The sequence below is a fragment of the Salvia hispanica genome, chromosome 5, assembly GCF_023119035.1.
Source record: "Salvia hispanica cultivar TCC Black 2014 chromosome 5, UniMelb_Shisp_WGS_1.0, whole genome shotgun sequence".
NCBI classification, from domain to species: Eukaryota; Viridiplantae; Streptophyta; class Magnoliopsida; order Lamiales; family Lamiaceae; genus Salvia; species Salvia hispanica.
Genome location: NC_062969.1, coordinates 1304658 through 1322965, shown reverse-complemented (window position 1 = coordinate 1322965; position 18308 = coordinate 1304658). Strand labels below are relative to the sequence as shown.

At 35.2% G+C, this 18308-nt stretch overlaps 4 protein-coding genes across 4 annotated transcripts; 1 reads left to right on the top strand and 3 right to left on the bottom strand.

Annotated features, from left to right (window-relative positions):
* Positions 1 to 729: 729 nt before the first annotated feature.
* Positions 730 to 1299, bottom strand: LOC125190432. The gene has a single exon (XM_048087747.1). It carries the CDS (start codon positions 1220 to 1222, stop codon positions 953 to 955), a length of 270 nt encoding a protein of 89 aa, XP_047943704.1. The 5' UTR covers positions 1223 to 1299; the 3' UTR covers positions 730 to 952.
* Positions 1300 to 8709: 7410 nt separating this feature from the next.
* On the top strand, positions 8710 to 11145 carry LOC125187112 (protein THYLAKOID FORMATION1, chloroplastic-like). The gene is made up of 5 exons (XM_048083633.1): positions 8710 to 9034; positions 9590 to 9857; positions 10107 to 10323; positions 10590 to 10705; positions 10846 to 11145. The coding sequence occupies exons 1-5, from the start codon at positions 8839 to 8841 to the stop codon at positions 10928 to 10930; spliced, it is 882 nt and encodes a 293-aa protein (XP_047939590.1). The 5' UTR covers positions 8710 to 8838; the 3' UTR covers positions 10931 to 11145.
* Positions 11146 to 11232: 87 nt separating this feature from the next.
* On the bottom strand, positions 11233 to 14697 carry LOC125191182 (diacylglycerol kinase 1-like). Its single transcript, XM_048088677.1, has 13 exons — positions 14406 to 14697; positions 13920 to 14140; positions 13713 to 13835; positions 13479 to 13607; positions 13315 to 13400; positions 13006 to 13123; positions 12863 to 12911; positions 12691 to 12773; positions 12527 to 12594; positions 12338 to 12412; positions 12108 to 12195; positions 11903 to 12019; positions 11233 to 11832 (listed from the first exon to the last, which is right to left on the bottom strand). The coding sequence occupies exons 2-13, from the start codon at positions 14118 to 14120 to the stop codon at positions 11518 to 11520; spliced, it is 1452 nt and encodes a 483-aa protein (XP_047944634.1). The 5' UTR covers positions 14121 to 14140; positions 14406 to 14697; the 3' UTR covers positions 11233 to 11517.
* A 1634-nt stretch (positions 14698 to 16331) lies between these two features.
* On the bottom strand, positions 16332 to 17246 carry LOC125188179 (cytosolic sulfotransferase 17-like). The gene has a single exon (XM_048084935.1). It carries the CDS (start codon positions 17244 to 17246, stop codon positions 16332 to 16334), a length of 915 nt encoding a protein of 304 aa, XP_047940892.1.
* Positions 17247 to 18308: the final 1062 nt, after the last annotated feature.

Sequence of the window (18308 nt, the reverse complement as noted above, 5' to 3'; positions counted from 1 at the left end):
GACTTTGGAACAATTCCATATGCTAGAAATTACAATTAATGCAATCTAACATAGGCTTTGTTAATGTCACTTCGTTCTTAAACAATTTGTCTAGTATTGTTTTATTTTTAGACAAATTGATGGATAAACCAGGAAGTTTGTTTAAGTTTTTGTCCAATTATATCAAGACTTTAACAAGTGGAGAAATTTGTGTACTACATGAAAGCCAAAATTTATGATTTTTTTGCAAATACGATGTATATCACTCACAAAACCATTGATTTTAGTATGGAAAATTAGTATGAAAAATGTGAAGCGTAAGATCAAGCTAAAGTATTTTGGCTTCCAAATTGAACATATTTTTTCCCAAGTCAAAATCAGGGAGACAATAGAAAAAAATGTCCAAGTTATGATATACTAGTAATTTACTACTATCTGAACCTCACGATCCATTATTTTTTCTCTTACTCTCTTATTATTAACGAGTTTATCTATGTACCTTTGTTTTATTTAAATGAAATGAATGAATTTTCCTGTATATGTCTTGTAAATTTAATTCCATAATTTATCGTAAATTTAATTTTGTAAATGTTGTTTTTGAATTATTTTTATTGCGGCTAGCCTATTTGATTAAAATGATGATGTGGCATGTGAATTTTTAGTACTGATGATGTAGTAAGAAGAAAGAGTGGTTGGCCTATGGCTGGTCTATTGCTGTTGTGGAGGCTCTAATAAGAGAACAAAAAGAAAAAAACAAAGAAAAAAAGTAACTATGATTAACTCATTGGCCCATCCATTATTGATGCTACAAACAACTCAACAAGTCAATTTTACAAAATTTACAATCAGGTCCTCCATCTTCCGACATCTCCCATTTTCCACCCCCCAAATCCGGGCCGATCCGACTCACTTCAGCGGGTTCAGCATCTCGGTTGGCTCCCTGAATTTACAGTTTTACCCCTACGGGCGACGGTCAGCTCTGCCCCCAGCAGTTCAAGTACATGACTTGCCGGAGAGAATCGTCGGCCTGCCCGATCCTCTCGCCGGCGGCGGCGGAGAGGCCTTCCATGTCGGTGTTGAGTGCGCCGGAGAAGGGGCGGAGATCGGCGGCGGAGAAGAAGGAGCGCTTCTTGCCGCCGTGGTGGAGGGAAGTGAGGCCGGATTTCAGCTTCTGCCCTTTGTCGGAGTGGCCGTTGACGACGGCGACGCTGGCGGCCATCCACACTCTGTTCATGTAACTCATTTCTCGTGAATGATTGATTTTGATTTTGATTTTGTTTTGAATTAATTGGATTTCTTTTGTGATTTGTGAGAGTTCTAAGGCAAATGGGGCAATATATTTATAGATCGGTTAGGGGTGATTTGGTAAATTACAGTCTATTTTGGAACCTCTCTAGTTCAGTACTCCCTCCGTCTTTGAATAGGAGTCACACTTTGACCGGACACGGGTTATAAGAAATGTAAAGAAAAATTGGTTGAAAAAGTTAGTAGAATGTGAGATCCATTTTTTTATATTGGTTTTATAATAAAATGTGAGTGAATTGAGTTAGTGGGATGTGAGACCTACTTACTATTTATGGTAAAAATGAAGTGTGACTCTTAATTGGGGACGGACCGAAATGGAAAAATGTGACTCTTAATCGAGGACGGAGGGGGTATCACTTATTTGGATAATATGGAATCTTATGATAAGGTGGTGTTTGGTTATAAAGATAAAATAATTCCAACATATAATTTAGGATTGAGTTGTACTAGTCATAGGGGGTTAGCTATGATAATTTATCCTATGATTATTCATCTAGGATTGAATTGTGGAATTGAATCTCTTCAATCGAACACACTACGAATTTAATCATGTGATACAATCTTGCAAACCGAACTCCCTTTTATATAAATACATACTGATTTGTACTTAACGCAAGATAATGGTACATATAAATAATTTTGTTTTTGTATCATGATCAAATCAATTTCTAATAATTTTGGACCAATTCAAGTTTGAGTTAATTTAACTAATGGATAGGGCAAATGCTACCTTGGCAAAATCTTGAATGCTATTATTAAAGCTAAATGAGGACCAATGGATTAATAAAAGTCTTAATCATTTTTAATTCCCAATTTTAAGTGTTTCCTAAAAATTGCATTCTACTATATTGAGATGGGAATATTTTTTTTTTTTTTCCATTAAAAAAACTGAAACGGGAATAAAGTGAGTGTGGGGCATCGTCGAGCTTATCCACCAAGTGTCATCATGCGCCCAAACCCAATGGGCCCACAACTTTCAACTTTATTCAATTGTTTATTCCTATTGGGCCCACCTCATCTCATCTAATCTCATTTTCTTTGTCCACCATTTAAAGAACAACAGTTTTGTTATTTGGATGGACTATAATTTAAAGGGCTACTTCTTTCGTCTTACTCGAGAGGTTCATACTCTTGAGTGATACGAAATTTTAGAAAGAATTATTAATTAGCTAGAGTAAATAGAGAAAAAATTGTATTTAAATATTTTAATAAGAAGAAAGAAAGAGAGATTTTTTCTAAATATAAAAAATGGACATTTTGAGTTAGACAAACTAAAAAAGAAAGGTGATAGCAGTAAGGTATTTATAAAAAGTTATTAGAATGTAAATTACATTTTTGAGTTAGACAAATCATTTTGAGTTCGTATTTTAAAAAATTCACCGATGAATATTAGCAGTTGGTTGGTTAATATTTTTTTTGGTTCAAGATTATCATTATATAGTTCAATATGGTTCCAATGAATGATACATATATGTCTTGTCTTATTAGAGATATAAATTTACTAAAATTAGATAAAACCTCATTTCTTCATTTCTATAATCGTGATTTATTCTCTAAAATGGTGCGTCAAATCAATTACTATTACAATTAGATATACTGAGAAAACATACAAAAATAGATCTGCAATTGTCATTAACAGAACACACGTCGTGACAATATATTTGAATGTAGTAGTAATAAATTTTTATAGCTATATTTGTGGGTTCTTGTATCATGGGAGAATCCAATAAAGAATGACAATAAGGTTGAGAAATTACACAAATTCATGAATGCAATGTTTTTGGAGTCCGTACCTATCACGTGGGATCCGCATGGGCAAACCACCACCCTTAACTTCACTGAGCCATGGCCGATCATTGTCACTCCCACGTGCCCATAAGAGTCCAATTACATTGTATCAACTAAAACGTACCCGTGTCATTTCCAACAACATCGAAAACTTCAGTATATACTCGTGATGATACTTGTCAATGGACTTATTTAGAAAATAATCGAATGTGTGGGTCAAACATAATGAAGAAGGTCAGTATCAAGTATCAGATAATAGAGGCGGTGTAATAGCTGTCGCTGGCAATGATTACAGATGAAGAACGACCCCGAAGGATCGAAACTGTCGCACCATCAGGGTTAAACATAGAAAAAATTTGACATGAGGAATAGATTCAAATTTTTGATCAAAAAAATATGTTTTCAAATGTTTAACAATGACTTTTGCATATAATAATTTAAATAAAATTTAGTCGAATTTTATCGGTGTTTCCCAATCGGAGTTACATGTTCTTGATTAAAAAAATAACGCATTCGATTGTGAACCGGAACCGGTGACTCTTGAACGGACAACACCCTAGCTCCTCCATGAATGGGACAATAATGAGCATCAACATTATTGACCTAACATTATCCAAATCGTTGCTAATATTTGACTAAGTCCCAACAATTATGTCTTAATAAAATAAGTTTAATATTTGATTTATGGCTAAAATTGGATATGATTACTTTTGCAAAATTATTGCTTACACTTTAATTTGTTGCTCTCGAATCTAAAAAGGTCATAATATCTACTTATATTAATCACGACAACCGAGATCCACTTCATATGATATTTCTTGAGTTAACTAACAATTATTAGTATTGTTTTAGTATATTGATAAGGTCATAATTAAATAAATAACTATGTCAGAATCTATAGAGATTGTTGTCAAATCAAGAGCACCACTCAGCTAGCCTACCTAATTAAAAATCGATTTTATATGGTTTCAATAATGACGAATTTTAAAATATTTAATCAATGACAAGTAATATATATAAAGTACAAGCATATGGGGATTAATACTTTATATTATACCGTCGTTATCTTCGAGGTTGAAATTATGTGTATTAGTTACTGATTGCTTATATTACTTTTTGATTTAACAATGGTTACAACAACTGAAAACTTTGATTATTAGTTAGAAACAATGTGGAATTTTGCATATTACTCCCTCCACCCTCTTCAAGATAGCCTATTTCTTTTTTTTGTCTGAGTTTATGTTGTTTTATTTTGTTTCAAGTGAATAGAATAAAGTATGAAATAAAATTCACCAACAAATTTTGAGTGTTTAGTAAAAAAAAAATACTACGAGATGAAACTCACAAACTTTTATTGCAAGTAAACAATTGCGACAACTTCACTAAACACCTCTATCACACACAAAACTATGTAAGAACACGATAACAAACTCGAAATATCATAGACTACATTAAGAAATGCTGAAAATCTCTTTATTGGTGGAGACAGTTTGATCGTAGTCAGACCATCTCTAGTCTTTTTATTGACGTGACATTTACTGAAAAATAGGTCCGAGTTTGATGTAAGTGGTTGGAGACTGTCTTAGGAAGAACCATCGACACAGAGCCATTGGCCAACGAAGATCGAGTCGCAGTTGATATTGGGATTAATGGCGAGGAAATCATCAAGAGAGAGATTGAAATCTTGAGCCACACTTGAACATGTTTCATCGCTCACTGTTCCATGAACTGAGTTGCAAACTAGAGTTGCATCTTTCTTTCCAAATCCAACTGGAGAGAGAGAAAGAGAAAGACTTTAGAATTCAGTATTATACCATATTTGACCGTGTATGGTTTTAAGAAATTGTTTGACTTTGTTAAAAAAAGTAGATAGAAAAAGTTTGTGTAATATGAGTCATATTTTTATACATCAATTTTATACTCCCCCCGTCCCAGATAATTTGGGACACTTTGACCCGACACGGGTTTTAAGAAATGTAATGGAAAGTGAGTTGAAAAAGTTGGTGGGATGTGGGTCCTACTTTTAAAGTGCTAGTTTTATAATAAAATGTGAGTAAGAATGAGTTAGTGGAATATGGGGTCCACTACCAAAAATGGTAAAAGTGAAATGAGACAAATTATGTGGGACGACTCGAAATGGAATACTGGGTCGAATTATTCGGGACAGAGGGAGTAATAAACTGTGAGTAGAATAAGTTAGTGGAACCACCTACCAAATATAGTAAAATAGAAATGATACATTTATTGACGGACAGACAAAAAAGGAAAAATGAGACATTTAATGGAGACGGATGAAGTAATAAATATTAAAAGTAAAGAAGAATACTTACAATTAACACTCTCAGCCACAGATATCATAAGAACAAGAATGAGCACAAGAGCCAATTTGAAGAAGAGGCTGTTATTATTAATCTTGGCCATTGAGATTAATAATGTTATCTTTCTCAAATAAATGTTAGTTAATTTGAGTAGTGATGAGTGCTTAAGTATGCTTTGTTTGTGGGAGTATTTATAAGAGAAAATTATTAGTTAACACTTTGGAAATACCGTTATCATTAGCATATGAACGGATAAAACCTCCATTTATTCTTATAAAATCGTAACTTGCCAAAATAAGTCCGAATTGTGAACTTAAATAATTGCGTAGATTTATATATATACTTTGCCGTTGCGATTACAATGTTTGATTGGTGATTATAAATTGTTTAGAATAGACAAGCTATTGGAATTTTTGCCGACGAGGTAAGATCAAGATATATGAGTATTTTTGAGCAAAATATTTGTAATCTGAATAACTGAATCGTATGAAATTATAATATTAAATTCGATTTCGATTTTTCAAAATAAATTAATCGGATTTCTTTTTCGTAACCAAAAAATTAGAGAAATCCAAATTAAGTAGTACATGTAAAATATTTTATTCAAATAATATTTTTAGAATATTTCTAAAATAATTAAAAAATTTATCCATTATTTTGGATTTTATGATTTTTTTTTCTGATATATTAAGTGAAAATCCGATACGAAGTTGGGCCTTTGTTTAAACTCAAATTATAAATAAGGCCTAAACAAGTACTTTTCAGTCTGGGCTTCCTTTAAATAATGAGAACAGCCCACACTTTCATAATTATAAATCGACGAAATAACTAAATAAAAAGAGCCGTAGTTTTGGATAAATGGATTCTAAAATCTATTGGCACCGACAATTGAATATAATATAATTGTTTGAAAAAGAGTTATTTTCACTTTGTTAAAGATTACACAAAAATAGAGAGAGGGTAGGATTGAAAACAAATTAGCTCGCGGTTTTATCATTTATATCCCAAAATTTGAAATTCATCAAATTTATGTCTCAACTTTATTCTAATTTTTCAACTCAAGAAATTATATCTCAATATTTTTTTTTAATTTACATAACTTTCTACTATCAAAGAATTTTGTGATAGAACGAACATACGTCGGTAAATTCTTCAACAGACGTGGGGAATCGGATTTAAGCCGGTACGTTTTTTTTTTCAACCACAGGTTTTCCGAAAACACCTTCTGTTTTATTTGACACAGGTGTTCCGAACCCACCTTCGTGGGAATCAAATGAATTCTGCTCGACTGAGCTTGCAGATTAAGGTCGGGAAGTCTCCCAACGGTGGTGATATTTGAACTCGTGACCTCAAGGTCACCACAGCTCTGCGCTGCCAACTGCGCTATAACCCGTTGGAGGTAAATCGTGTTTTTTTTAGTGTACAAATCTTCCTATTTCGTTGATCATCGTTTAAATTCACATCACCACTAAAATGATATCACATGTTCACCATTCATTAATAACACACTAAATAATTAATCCAAGAAAAAAACATAGAAAAAAAAACCAGCACCAAGATTTTTGGCACTATATATCTTGTGGTGACAAATTCCCTCTCTTAGAAACATGGGGCCACAACCCCTTGTTTTTCTTTTATTGCATTCAATTCCACCACACAATTACACTACAAATATCATACGTGGTGAACTCAAACTTGTTTACTTTTAATTTCTCTAAGTAACTCAAAAATGTTGCAGAGGAATAGCATGGCGGAGTCCGGCGTCATTAGTTCTTCTCCACCGTCGATCACGGCCGACACTGGCCGAGCCAAATGGGTGATCGGTGGCTCGGGAGTTGCGAGGAGATCTAATTCCGAGCATGAGGATTACGCAATGAGAAGAGCGAGGGAAGCCGAGAAGGCTGAGAAGATCATGCACCTCATTTGCTGGGGTCCCACTAAGTAGCGTCTTGTTTCAGTCTCGTATTTTATTTCATATTGTTAGTAAAATGTGTATAGATATGATATGGTATTAACTTGATTTGATTTTAGTAAAGAAGAAGATTTTAATTCTTGGTTGTGTGAGTCTTGTCTAGTAGTGTTGATTTTATGTAATTTGAGAGTAATGTATTCAAGAAATAGAATAATTTGGAAATATGTGTTCTTGTATGATGGTTCAAATCAATTTCCCTTCAAAGGTTAGCACTTCGGTGTATAAATAGGACAAAACAAATTTGATGCCTAATATAAAATCTAGACAATAATTTTTACAAAAAACCATGTGATTGTGTTTAGAAATCTTTCATTATGTATATATTTAGCTTACCATTTTTGGATGGGAGGGATAATCGTATTCTCAATGTCCACTATCAATTTAGTTTTAATCGTGAACGATACAAATTTTATTACTCTACGAAATTAGAAGAGATAAATGGAAATGTGATAGATATTGAAGTGGAGAACGAGACTTACTTCTTAGATCGAAAAACATACAATAAAATCCTCTGTACCTCAAAGTTTGTCACAATTTGACCTGGCGCGGATTTAAAAAATTGTTCGACTTTGTATTAAATGAAGGTGTATAGTTGAAAAAGGGTTCCACATTGAGGAGATTCAGAGTGTATTTAATGTCTATTTTTAATAAGATTTCAAGTGGGACGAGCGAAATGGTAAAATGGAACAAACTTTGGGGGCCGGAGGAGTAGAAGATAGGCTAACATTTATGGAGAAGAGAATTGAGAATCTTCTAATAGTAGGAGTATGTTTTTCTGAGTGACTCTTGTTCTCCCGCCCGCACCCGTCCTGATGGCGGCTGCCCCACCCCTTGTCCTACGCCCGTTGCCGCCCTCCCGGAATGGAGAGGGATGCTCGCCGAGTGTGTCACGGCTCCCTCTCCATTGTATTGTTGTTGATGCTCTTAGCCAACAAGGAATAAGGTAAGGCACATAAGAAAATAGCTTCAATCTCGGCAATAAATGCAACACTATTCGCACATTGGAGTTGCCACTTACCCCCGGTGTGGCAGCTTCGCTCAACCCTCTGGATTCCATCTTCGTCTACCATTTCGTAATAGCAACGTTCGTCGCAGATCTCTTGCCTTTCGACTAACTTGTGTCCGATCCCATGAATTTCATTTTCTAGATCAACAATAATACCAGAAGATCTCACATTAACAATAAAATATTTACTTGAACATAACTCTCTCTTACAATTGTGCAGGCTCCAGATTTATAAAAAAAAATGGTATAATCAAATTATAATAAGTTTTCAACTTAAATGTATTTTGGCTTTATTAATAGTACTAATATAGAGCAAACACCACCACACATGAGAAGGTCACCCTCACACAACGATGGATCCACGTGGCGAAACACCATTGGGCAATCCCTGACACCTCAAATCTAAAGAGAGCAATCGGAAACGGAAAACTGCTTTCCCTCTTTCCCTATTGCTTCCTCGAAATTCAACAATGGCGGCCGTTGCATCGGTGTCGTTTGCTTCAATAGCTCACTCACCCGACCGGAAGTTCCCGATTCCACCTTCTCACCGATGTTTCGCGTCGAATTTCAGCTCTATCAAGCTCCGCTCGCCCGGCGGTTCCGGCAAGCTCCGGTGCCGGAGTTTGCGCTACGGTTTGGCGATTCACTGCATGTCCTCCGCCGCAGGCAAGCTCCATTCTCCATCTCTACGGATTTTCAGCTTTCTGTGTAGTTTAATTTCTGTAAATTATTGTTTATTGTGTGATTTGTTTCAATTTTGATTTAGTAAAGTAGGTCACTAAGAGCATCAGCTATTTTGATGATGATTTAGAAATTGGAGCTATTCATTGATGAAAATTTACCAAATCTTAGATTCTAGGGCAAAATTAGGGAGGTTGGGCAAATTTTTCCTGATTTACTCAGATTGTAATGCTGAATTGACAACTGAAATGCTGCTATAGCTTCTGCTTCAATAGGAAACTTCAATTTATGTGAGGCTATGATTGTTTCCCTACTGATATCCAATAATCTCACCTTTAACTCAACCATTTTGATGCCACATAATCTTACATTGTTTCAGAAATGTTAAAATGCTTGGTGATTGTTGCATATATTGATCATTATATTGTATTAGAGAGGATAATCTATAATCAGCAGGGAAACATTTAACCTTTTTGCTGTAGATTGGTGTTTTGTTTCTCAATTAGTCATTCTGAGACATCGTATCGATATTGCTTTCAGATCCCCCTACGGTTGCTGAGACGAAGTTGAATTTCTTGAAGGCATATAAGAGGCCGATTCCGAGTATATATAATACAGTATTACAGGAGCTGATTGTACAGCAGCACTTGATGAGGTACAAGAAGTCATACCGGTATGATCCGGTGTTTGCCCTTGGTTTTGTTACCGTGTATGATCAGCTCATGGAGGGATACCCGAGTAATGAAGATAGAGAGGCCATTTTCAAAGCTTATGTTGAGGCTCTAAATGAGGATCCTGCTCAATACAGGCTCGTTTGAAACACTCTTGAACTGACTATTTGATGCGAAACACTCTTGAACTGACTATTTGATGCAAGTGTTTTTCCAATTCATATAATTTACCTGATAAAATTTATCTGTACAAAATGGTTGAAGTGCAATCTAAGTAGAATGTTAATTCTGTTGTCAATCCATACCTATGCGATGCGAAAGTACGATTTATCTTTCTGTGATCCTAGTGCGTAATGCGGCATATTAAAGTAAGTTTTTTGTTACAGAGCTGATGCCCAGAAGGTAGAAGAATGGGCTCGTTCTCAATCAGCCGCTACTTTAGTTGATTTTGCATCTCGAGAAGGAGAAGTTGAGGACATCTTAAAGGACATCTCAGAAAGAGCAGGGAGCAAGGGAAATTTCAGCTACAGTCGGTTCTTTGCTGTCGGTCTCTTCCGCTTGCTTGAGTTGTCAAATGCAACTGAGCCAACCATCTTAGACAAGGTAAAAGTTTGAACTTAACATTCAATGAATTTTTTATGATGCCTCTTAGAAGTGGTCTGGATTATCTGAAAATGGATGTTGATTATCTGAAAACGGATGTTAGTAATGATGCTGAATAGTTGTGAACTGGTAAAAAGTGATGATCGTTTACCATTTCATGATTATATCTCTCTTGCTTTCTCTCCTACTTGAAAAGCCTAATATATCATTGAATACATTGGTAAGTAGTGGGTGTAAGTCTGAAATGTCTCTTTATAATTCAACAGCTTTGTGCTGCTCTAAACGTAAACAAGAAAAGTGTTGATCGCGACCTTGACGTCTACCGCAATCTTCTCTCAAAGCTGGTTCAAGCCAAAGAGTTGTTGCGGGAATACGTCGACAGGTGAAAATATCCTCTCTGAAAGGGGCTGAATGAGATCCATCTCTTTTCTGTTTCCATTTCCAAATATCCCATTGCTCTATCTTTATTCCGGCATCCGTATCACATGATTCTCACGCGTTTCCTCTGCATCTGAATGTCAGAGAGAAGAAGAAATTAGAAGAAAGGGCTGCAACCCAAAACGCGAACGAGGCTATCAAAAAAATGCTTGGAGGAGCACTGGTCTGATGAACGACACGTTTTCGACTTCTGCATCATGGTAGGTGTGTAATGCTAGCCTTGATGTTAAAACTGTTATATAATTAAGATTGGTTTTATCCAAAGATGATGCAGATTGTATGATAGGTTGCTGTAAAGTAGAAGAGTTGAGTTCTTAAGAAAAAAAATGTTAAGAGAGCTGGCATTCTATTATTGAAATTAATGTAATTTTTGTTCATAATTCATTAGACTGCCATTAATCGTCATTAATTTTGTAGTAGCATACTTCACAATAACTAAAATTAGTACCTTATGTATAAAATATTGAGATATTGAAATTAAACCAAATGTATAAAATAAAATAAACAACAATAAACAAGAATAGTGTTTACAGACAACATAAGGTACATAACATTACATTACTCTTAAAGTCTTAAACTATAATATTCCCAATAAAATATATTACATATTTCACAATCAATCAATATATCCTAATCTAATGTACACAACACTACAATGTAATTGCCCCAATAAATAGCACTCCATGTCTTAATATGATGCTTGGGAAGAAACAAACTACCAAAATAATCAGATATTACCAAAGATTAATTACATTATCAACTGAAATGGGAGATATGAAACCCTTCTGGGAACTTGAAAGTGTCTGCTGCACCAAACTTCTTCTTCACTTCCTCATCTTCCTTCTCACTATCCTTATCATCGACGTCGTGACCTTCCGGAGGCGGGGAGCCTGAAACACTCCCGGCTCTACAACCATCGATGGCAAGCATCTTGACTTGGCGAAGATGAGAGATTTCCACCACAACCGTCTCATCGTTCTCTGGAAGAGGCTGTTTCCACGGCTCTCCATCGATTCTCATGTACGTTTCTTTAGCTGAACCTTTATGGAACTCGAATTTGATACGGTGTGCCTTGATAGGATGCAAGAAAAAAAAAACATTACGTTCTGGACAAAACATAGTCACACAACGTTTCACTAACCTGTGCAAGACGAGTCCCGTGTCCATTTGGAGCGAGCAAAACAAGCCCGTGCCAAGCGTTTCTGAAGCCAACAATCTCAAGAAGGCCATCATCTACGCAAGGCGGGGTTAAGTCTCTCTGTTGCAGGTGCAGAAATTCATGAGGTTAGTTATAGTAAACGAATTGGGTGATGGATGGCTGGTTGAGATTCGAGAATACTACTTACATTACGACGTTTATGACTATTCGGATTTCCCCACGGATTTAGTCCTCCAGAAAAGCTGGGTAAATTGAGGCACACGATTGATCTGACGCTGAATGTTAGACGAAAAATGCATTAGTTCAAGTTGAAATCAGAGCAATTTTCGAACCCAAGAATCCCAGGTTCTATTTGTTTGTAGTAACACGACCATCAGAAAGTTAAACGAGCGTATGCATAGCAGTTAAGTGTCGTACCTGTGAGGAATTTTAAGGTCTTCCCAATCAGAACCACCCTTTTTCATGATCTTAACCTTACAAAGTTGAGAGATACTGCAATGGGAATGCAATTTTATGTTAAGGAGGCCGGTTTGCATAAGCGAGCCTTGAAAGGTAAGTTAAGCAGAAGTTGAGCAAAAACATCCGTTCGACAGCTTACGAACTCACCTTGCAGCATGGTTCAAATGAGAAGGCAAAAACCATCCTTGTGTGCTTACTAGCTTAGCATATGTACTCTGTAATGGAAGATACAAATGACAGAAATCACAACGATTTTTAAGGAAGACGAAATAAAAAAAACTAATACAGTGTTAGTTGTCCAGTCATTTTACCTGATTCACAAGCTGGTTTTTGAATTTTTCCGGGTTCCTCTTGCGCTCGTTGTGGAAAGCATAAGAAACCTGAGCATCCATTCCTGAAGAGAAGGAAAAAACAACAACTCAGCACAATAAGCTAAAAAACCTAAACTGTGTAAATGTCGTCAAGATTCTTTAATTCGCGTACCCATGCTGAAGTAGTTCCAGAACCCTCCACGATACGTATCATAACCTTCCTGTAATATTGTGGCAAGTGACACATAAGTACGACTAGCCACAGTTGAAAATGGGAAAGTACACCTTAAACGAAGGATGGAAAGCGTTTCTTACCACATTGAGGTCATCTGTTGAAGAAACGGGATGAAATGAATGCAACGATTGTGGCAACTCAGGAGGAGCAACCGGAGCACAACCTTGTATTGCTTTCATTCGCATCATAATGTGCCAACTGTTATGTACAGAAAATTTTAAGCAAAATCGCAAGAGTAAGACACGATCACTGTATATGTACATCATGCCAACACATTATCAAGAATGTTCTGATTGCTTATTTGTCGATAAATAACGATCTTGATGAAAATGACAAACTATCCATGGTTATAACGATCTTCTATGAAGTAAAAAAGGTTTATAAATTACCTGTCCATCTTCATTTCGTCTGCTCCCCGTACTTTATCCATGAACGAAAGCACAGAGCCACGATCAGTACCCGGATTTTTTTTACCCTAAAATGCATCGCCATAAACTGAGAGCTCAAACAACGAATATACTCGAAACATAACTCAAAGAATGATCATACTTACCCAACCAAATGCAAATGGCAGATTGTTTCCAGTTCCCAAAGGCATAGTAGCGATAGGTGGCGGGTGAGATAGTTTGAGATCAGAAACAACCCCAAGAATCCATCCGGCCGTGCCATCTCCACCAGCTACCTATATGTCGAAGCTCATACATTAAGTTTCAAGAAATCACCAATAAAAAAGTAGTATAAGGAAAAGGAAAGACCACTTCTTTATTTCCTTTTGTTCACAACTCACAATTAGCCTCAATTTATCCTCAATCCAAAAAGCATTCTCATCCCCTTGCTTCTTCAGCCTTTCGAGATTGATAAAAACCTTTCGAATCACCCTATCAGGAGCTTCTTCCCCTAAATCAATAACCTAAAAATATGGCTAAAATAAGTAAGCTCATGTGTCTAGTTATTCGAAAAAGATGGTTTTCACAACACGAAACTAGTTTTTCACCTGCTCTTTGTTTAGTATGGATCTATACGTGACAATAAGCTCTCCTCCAAGCTGACCACCACTTTTCGAGTTGATAAACACGAGAACAGGGTGTCCGGGCTTAGAAGGCAAGCGTTGGATCTCCGTGTCTTGCTCGAGCAACGAGCCCGGGATGAGAAAATCCTTGATGAAATCATGTTTATCAAGGTTCTCAATTGCCATTCCTGATTCCCAATCAAAAACTGCAACACAAATTTGAGAAAAATGCAAGATTTCAAGCAAAGGAGATTCTTTTCTTCTACTACTTGTTAAATAAATCAAGCAAAGAACACCATATCGAATAAAGATGAGCAGAATATTCAAAAGTGACATCTTTACAAATTATCAATAAAAAAAATTCTCTTAAGATTCAGTAACAGATCCTTTCCCACACCTCAAAAACACATTCAAACTGGATCAGACATTTCATCAAACACATAATTCTCATACCCAAAGTTAGTGAATTACCCAAAAAAAGAAGCCAAGATTCCCCCTTTTTGAGCTATCCCAAGCTGAATAACAAGAATATCAGGGCTCTAACCAATCAACGCCAAAAAAATCAAGTCAACAGAGAAAGAAAGAGAGCTGGGAACTAAAAAGATATTGAATTGGTGGTGGGTCCGACAAGGAATCTACAGCGAAGTTGGGATCTTGAAAGTCTGAGGAACATGAAATTGTATGCGGAGAGAGAGAGAGAGACGCGTAAAATTGTGATGAAGGATGAGAGAGAAAGCTTCGGCATTAAGTGTGGATTAGGTGATTAAATTTGGTACTAACTTAATAGGCTAAGTTAGCTCTGATTGTGAATTGAGGAAGCGCCGATGAAGCTCTCATTGGTTCGTTATTACAGTTGGCTCATCTTGTTGAGGGCTAGTGCCTTGTCTGTTCATTTTTGGAATTTTTTAATCAATATTCAATATTTATAGCTTCGAAACATTTTTTTTAGTTTTCTTTTCTAGAGTTTAGTTTGATACGTATCAATGACAATTTTTTATAGTTTTAATTAATTATAAAGTAAAATATATTACTATATCTTTCTACTCTACGATATAAAGTTCTACTTTGTCTTGGTTAAGAAATGTAAAGAAAAATGGATGAAAATGTTATTGCAATATAAGTTTATTTTTATATTATAATAATTTTATAGTGGAACATGAGTGTAACTAGGAGCGTGAAGTATAAAAAATGAGTGTTTAAATTGTGGATAATCTAAAATGACAAATATAGAAATTATTTCATGGGGAGAACTTTCGAGTTTTCAGAAAAATGGCTTCAATTTTGACTATTTATGGCGTTACAACGTCAAAAAGTTGGATAAACTTACGAGATATTCTTACGAAACTGCGCAATAATTCGACTTTGGAAAATTGCATCAATTGAAGAACTGATTTAGTTTTTCACAAAGTCGAATTCCTGCATCATTAATTTACAGGTTATTAGGGTGTGTTTGAATTGATAGAAAGAAACATTTAAAGGGTGTTTACAGGGCCCAATCTAGTGTTTGAATTGCCATTTAATTATTTTGTGTGACCCTTTCACACGGCAAGGGCCCGTTGTAGTAGGGCAAGAAAAGGGTGTATTACTATCAACAAAAATTCAGTGATAGTAATAAAATATCAATCTTAAATTAACTGAAATTACTAATATAACCTTCAGACTCAATATACTAGGAGTATAAAAAAGTCAAAGGAAAGTTTTGGAATTTTCACACTATAAAGTGGTAGTATATAGCATATCAAACATATGTTATTAAAGACTATAGATGATATACCATCAATTCAAACACTATAAATAGAATTAAAAAATATCTAAATAAAATATAAACTCCCAATCAAACACACCCTATAAAGAAAAGCTTTAATTGGTCTAAAAAATCTCATATATAGTACAAACATGTGGTTGGCATTTGTATATACACCAAATACTACATGTTTTTTGGTTGATTAAAAAGGTCAATTTGATATGTGATTCTTCAAAGGAAAATTAAATAACTAGCTAGCCGTTATGGTCCTACATTTTATCTGACGTCACATCGTATGTTGTCAATTTTTTTTTTTGAAAATTCACGAGCTAATTCACGATGATTTTAATTTGTACTAGTTGTTAGCATGGTCCTACTCAGTGGGATTAGTCTAATTCGAGTAGTTTTAGTGTTTCTTGAAAAGACACCAATTATTCAATAATTCATTAATGTCATGATTAATGTTAATTAATTAAGGTCATGTTAATTCAACACCGATAGAGTCAATCACAGTAAAAATAAATTTAGTCACAGGTCGCTTTATATGTTTTGCAACAAAAGTTTGAAAATACAATCAAATCAAAGTATTGATTCAAGGAAAAAAATAAACCCAAACATCAACAATCATAAACATAACATGAACTAATTGTTAATTAGGTCCCATAATTGAAACCTAAGGAATGAAATTTTTGTCTAGTAAGTGCATCGATGCGCTCAATAGTCTCATCACTGAGATAGTTTTTGTGATCTCCAACGTCCCCTTTTCTAAAAAAAGAATTATACGGAAGTTGGAACCAAGTTGGAGATTCCTCTGACCTGTTCACTTCGTAGTTACTTAGCACTTCGAAACTGCAACTATTGACAACCTCTTGAACTTGTTCATCTCCTTCGAATGGAAACCCTAAAAACTCACCCAATCTCTTGACATGAGTTATTGGATCAACCCTAAGCTCCTCATAGGTTATGAAGAACACATTTGTTGGCCTCTCCATGCTCAACTTCTTGTACCCCATCACATGATCATAGTAAGGTCCACATGGGCTCAATCCTTGGCAAAACTTATCGATCGCCAAGTTGAGTTGCCAAGGGTAGTCCATAGCTTTCTTCCACTTGTTGACAAAATGCCACGTCGAGACAAGGGTGTCCTTAGGGTTCCTTGTCACGTAGACAACGCGACATTCAGACGAATCTAGGGTTTCTGATAGAAGCTGGTATGGGATGTGCGTGCTGAATATTCTATTTGATTGATTTTCACTACTAGGGGCGATATTCGATGTTGTAAAAACTTGAACCTCTAAAGTCGGGACCAAGTCATGGGGGTGGTTTAGGGATAGACGATGTTTAGAATTGGAAGATCGATGGACGATAGAGAAAACAAGTGATTTGAGCCATGTAGTGCCGGTTTTTGGGTAAGAAGCCAATATTATATCACTTGGCATTGGCTTGAAATACTTAACAACCCTATAAATGGATTGGATAAATTGAGGCAAAAGCCAAAAGCCACCAACTTTATAGAGATAATCATGATCGCCCCACCAATTTTCTTTTGGGAGGGTAGATAAATCCATCTCCAATAATGAATTATCCATCAAACTATTGATGATTTGTGAAACTAATGTGGGGTTCTTGAAGAAAATAATGGAAATTTTTATATGCTACTATGGTATTTGGGATGTTATTGAATGATTGGTAGTGTGAAGTATTTATAGAGGCAAGAGTACTCCATTTATTAAAACTTGTCTTGTTTAGTTATTTAAAATTGTAAATGAAGACTTCTAATAGTTATAGTCAAGGATTAAATTTCATGTGATGTTCTGACAAGCCTTAATTAGCTGTTTATGTTATTCACATTAACAATTTATTAAAAAAAGAAAAGCAGAAACAAAGTATAGCTTAAAGTCTAAATCTTAGCTGTGAATCAAATCAAATTGAATCTTTGACGTATAGTCAAAATCATTTGGATTACATTATAATTATTGCATATTCCATTCAACCCCTTTACTTAAATTAACATTTTTAAGTAATGCAGCTTCTAGATTTATCTGATCAGATTTTAATTCGATTATATGTGAAAATTGTAGTACAATTAATTTTTGCCTTATTTACAAGTTCTTATTTCTTTTACCAATGACATAGTAACTAATGACCCAACGGAGAAACATTCAACGATAAATTGAAAACGAGAATAAACCGTTTAGACAGTAGGCTTTACGATGAGACACAATTTAGTTGATAAGACGTTTCTCCTATAAGAAAAAAAAACTTAGATAATGGGCTTAAAAAATCCTAAACGGTTTTTATTTCCAAAAGCACTTCTGTTATTCAGATTATATATTTGATACATGTTGAAAAGGCTGGGATAAAATTGGTGAGATTTGAAAATTTTAAATTTGTTTTCGATTGGAAGATTGGCATAGAAAATGATAGTAATAGAAAATTAGAACCCAAAGTAAAATGATAGCAATATTTTTAATGGCCCAAAATTCGGAAGCCCACTTTAATGATTGTAGCAATTTGATAGGCCCAATAATTTTTAGTATGATAACACAATAGAATATCACCTAAAAAAGACAACTAATGAGTTTTTAAATAATGAGGCACTAATGGAGTTGAAACCACGATCTAATTCT

What these genes read in the sequence shown, in the direction of transcription:
- LOC125188179 (XM_048084935.1), bottom strand. Translation starts at nt 17,246, where the DNA reads ATGGATTTATCTACCCTCCCAAAAGAAAATTGGTGGGGCGATCATGAT.
- LOC125187112 (XM_048083633.1), top strand. Translation starts at nt 8,839, where the DNA reads ATGGCGGCCGTTGCATCGGTGTCGTTTGCTTCAATAGCTCACTCACCC. An exon ending in GAGGATCCTGCTCAATACAG is followed by an intron (nt 9,858 to 10,106) that starts GCTCGTTTGAAA and finishes TTTTTGTTACAG; the next exon opens with AGCTGATGCCCAGAAGGTAG. An exon ending in TTGCGGGAATACGTCGACAG is followed by an intron (nt 10,706 to 10,845) that starts GTGAAAATATCC and finishes TCTGAATGTCAG; the next exon opens with AGAGAAGAAGAAATTAGAAG.
- LOC125191182 (XM_048088677.1), bottom strand. Translation starts at nt 14,120, where the DNA reads ATGGCAATTGAGAACCTTGATAAACATGATTTCATCAAGGATTTTCTC. An exon ending in GACGAAATGAAGATGGACAG is followed by an intron (nt 13,124 to 13,314) that starts GTAATTTATAAA and finishes TGTACATAACAG; the next exon opens with TTGGCACATTATGATGCGAA. An exon ending in CAACAGATGACCTCAATGTG is followed by an intron (nt 12,912 to 13,005) that starts GTAAGAAACGCT and finishes ACAATATTACAG; the next exon opens with GAAGGTTATGATACGTATCG.
- LOC125190432 (XM_048087747.1), bottom strand. Translation starts at nt 1,222, where the DNA reads ATGAGTTACATGAACAGAGTGTGGATGGCCGCCAGCGTCGCCGTCGTC.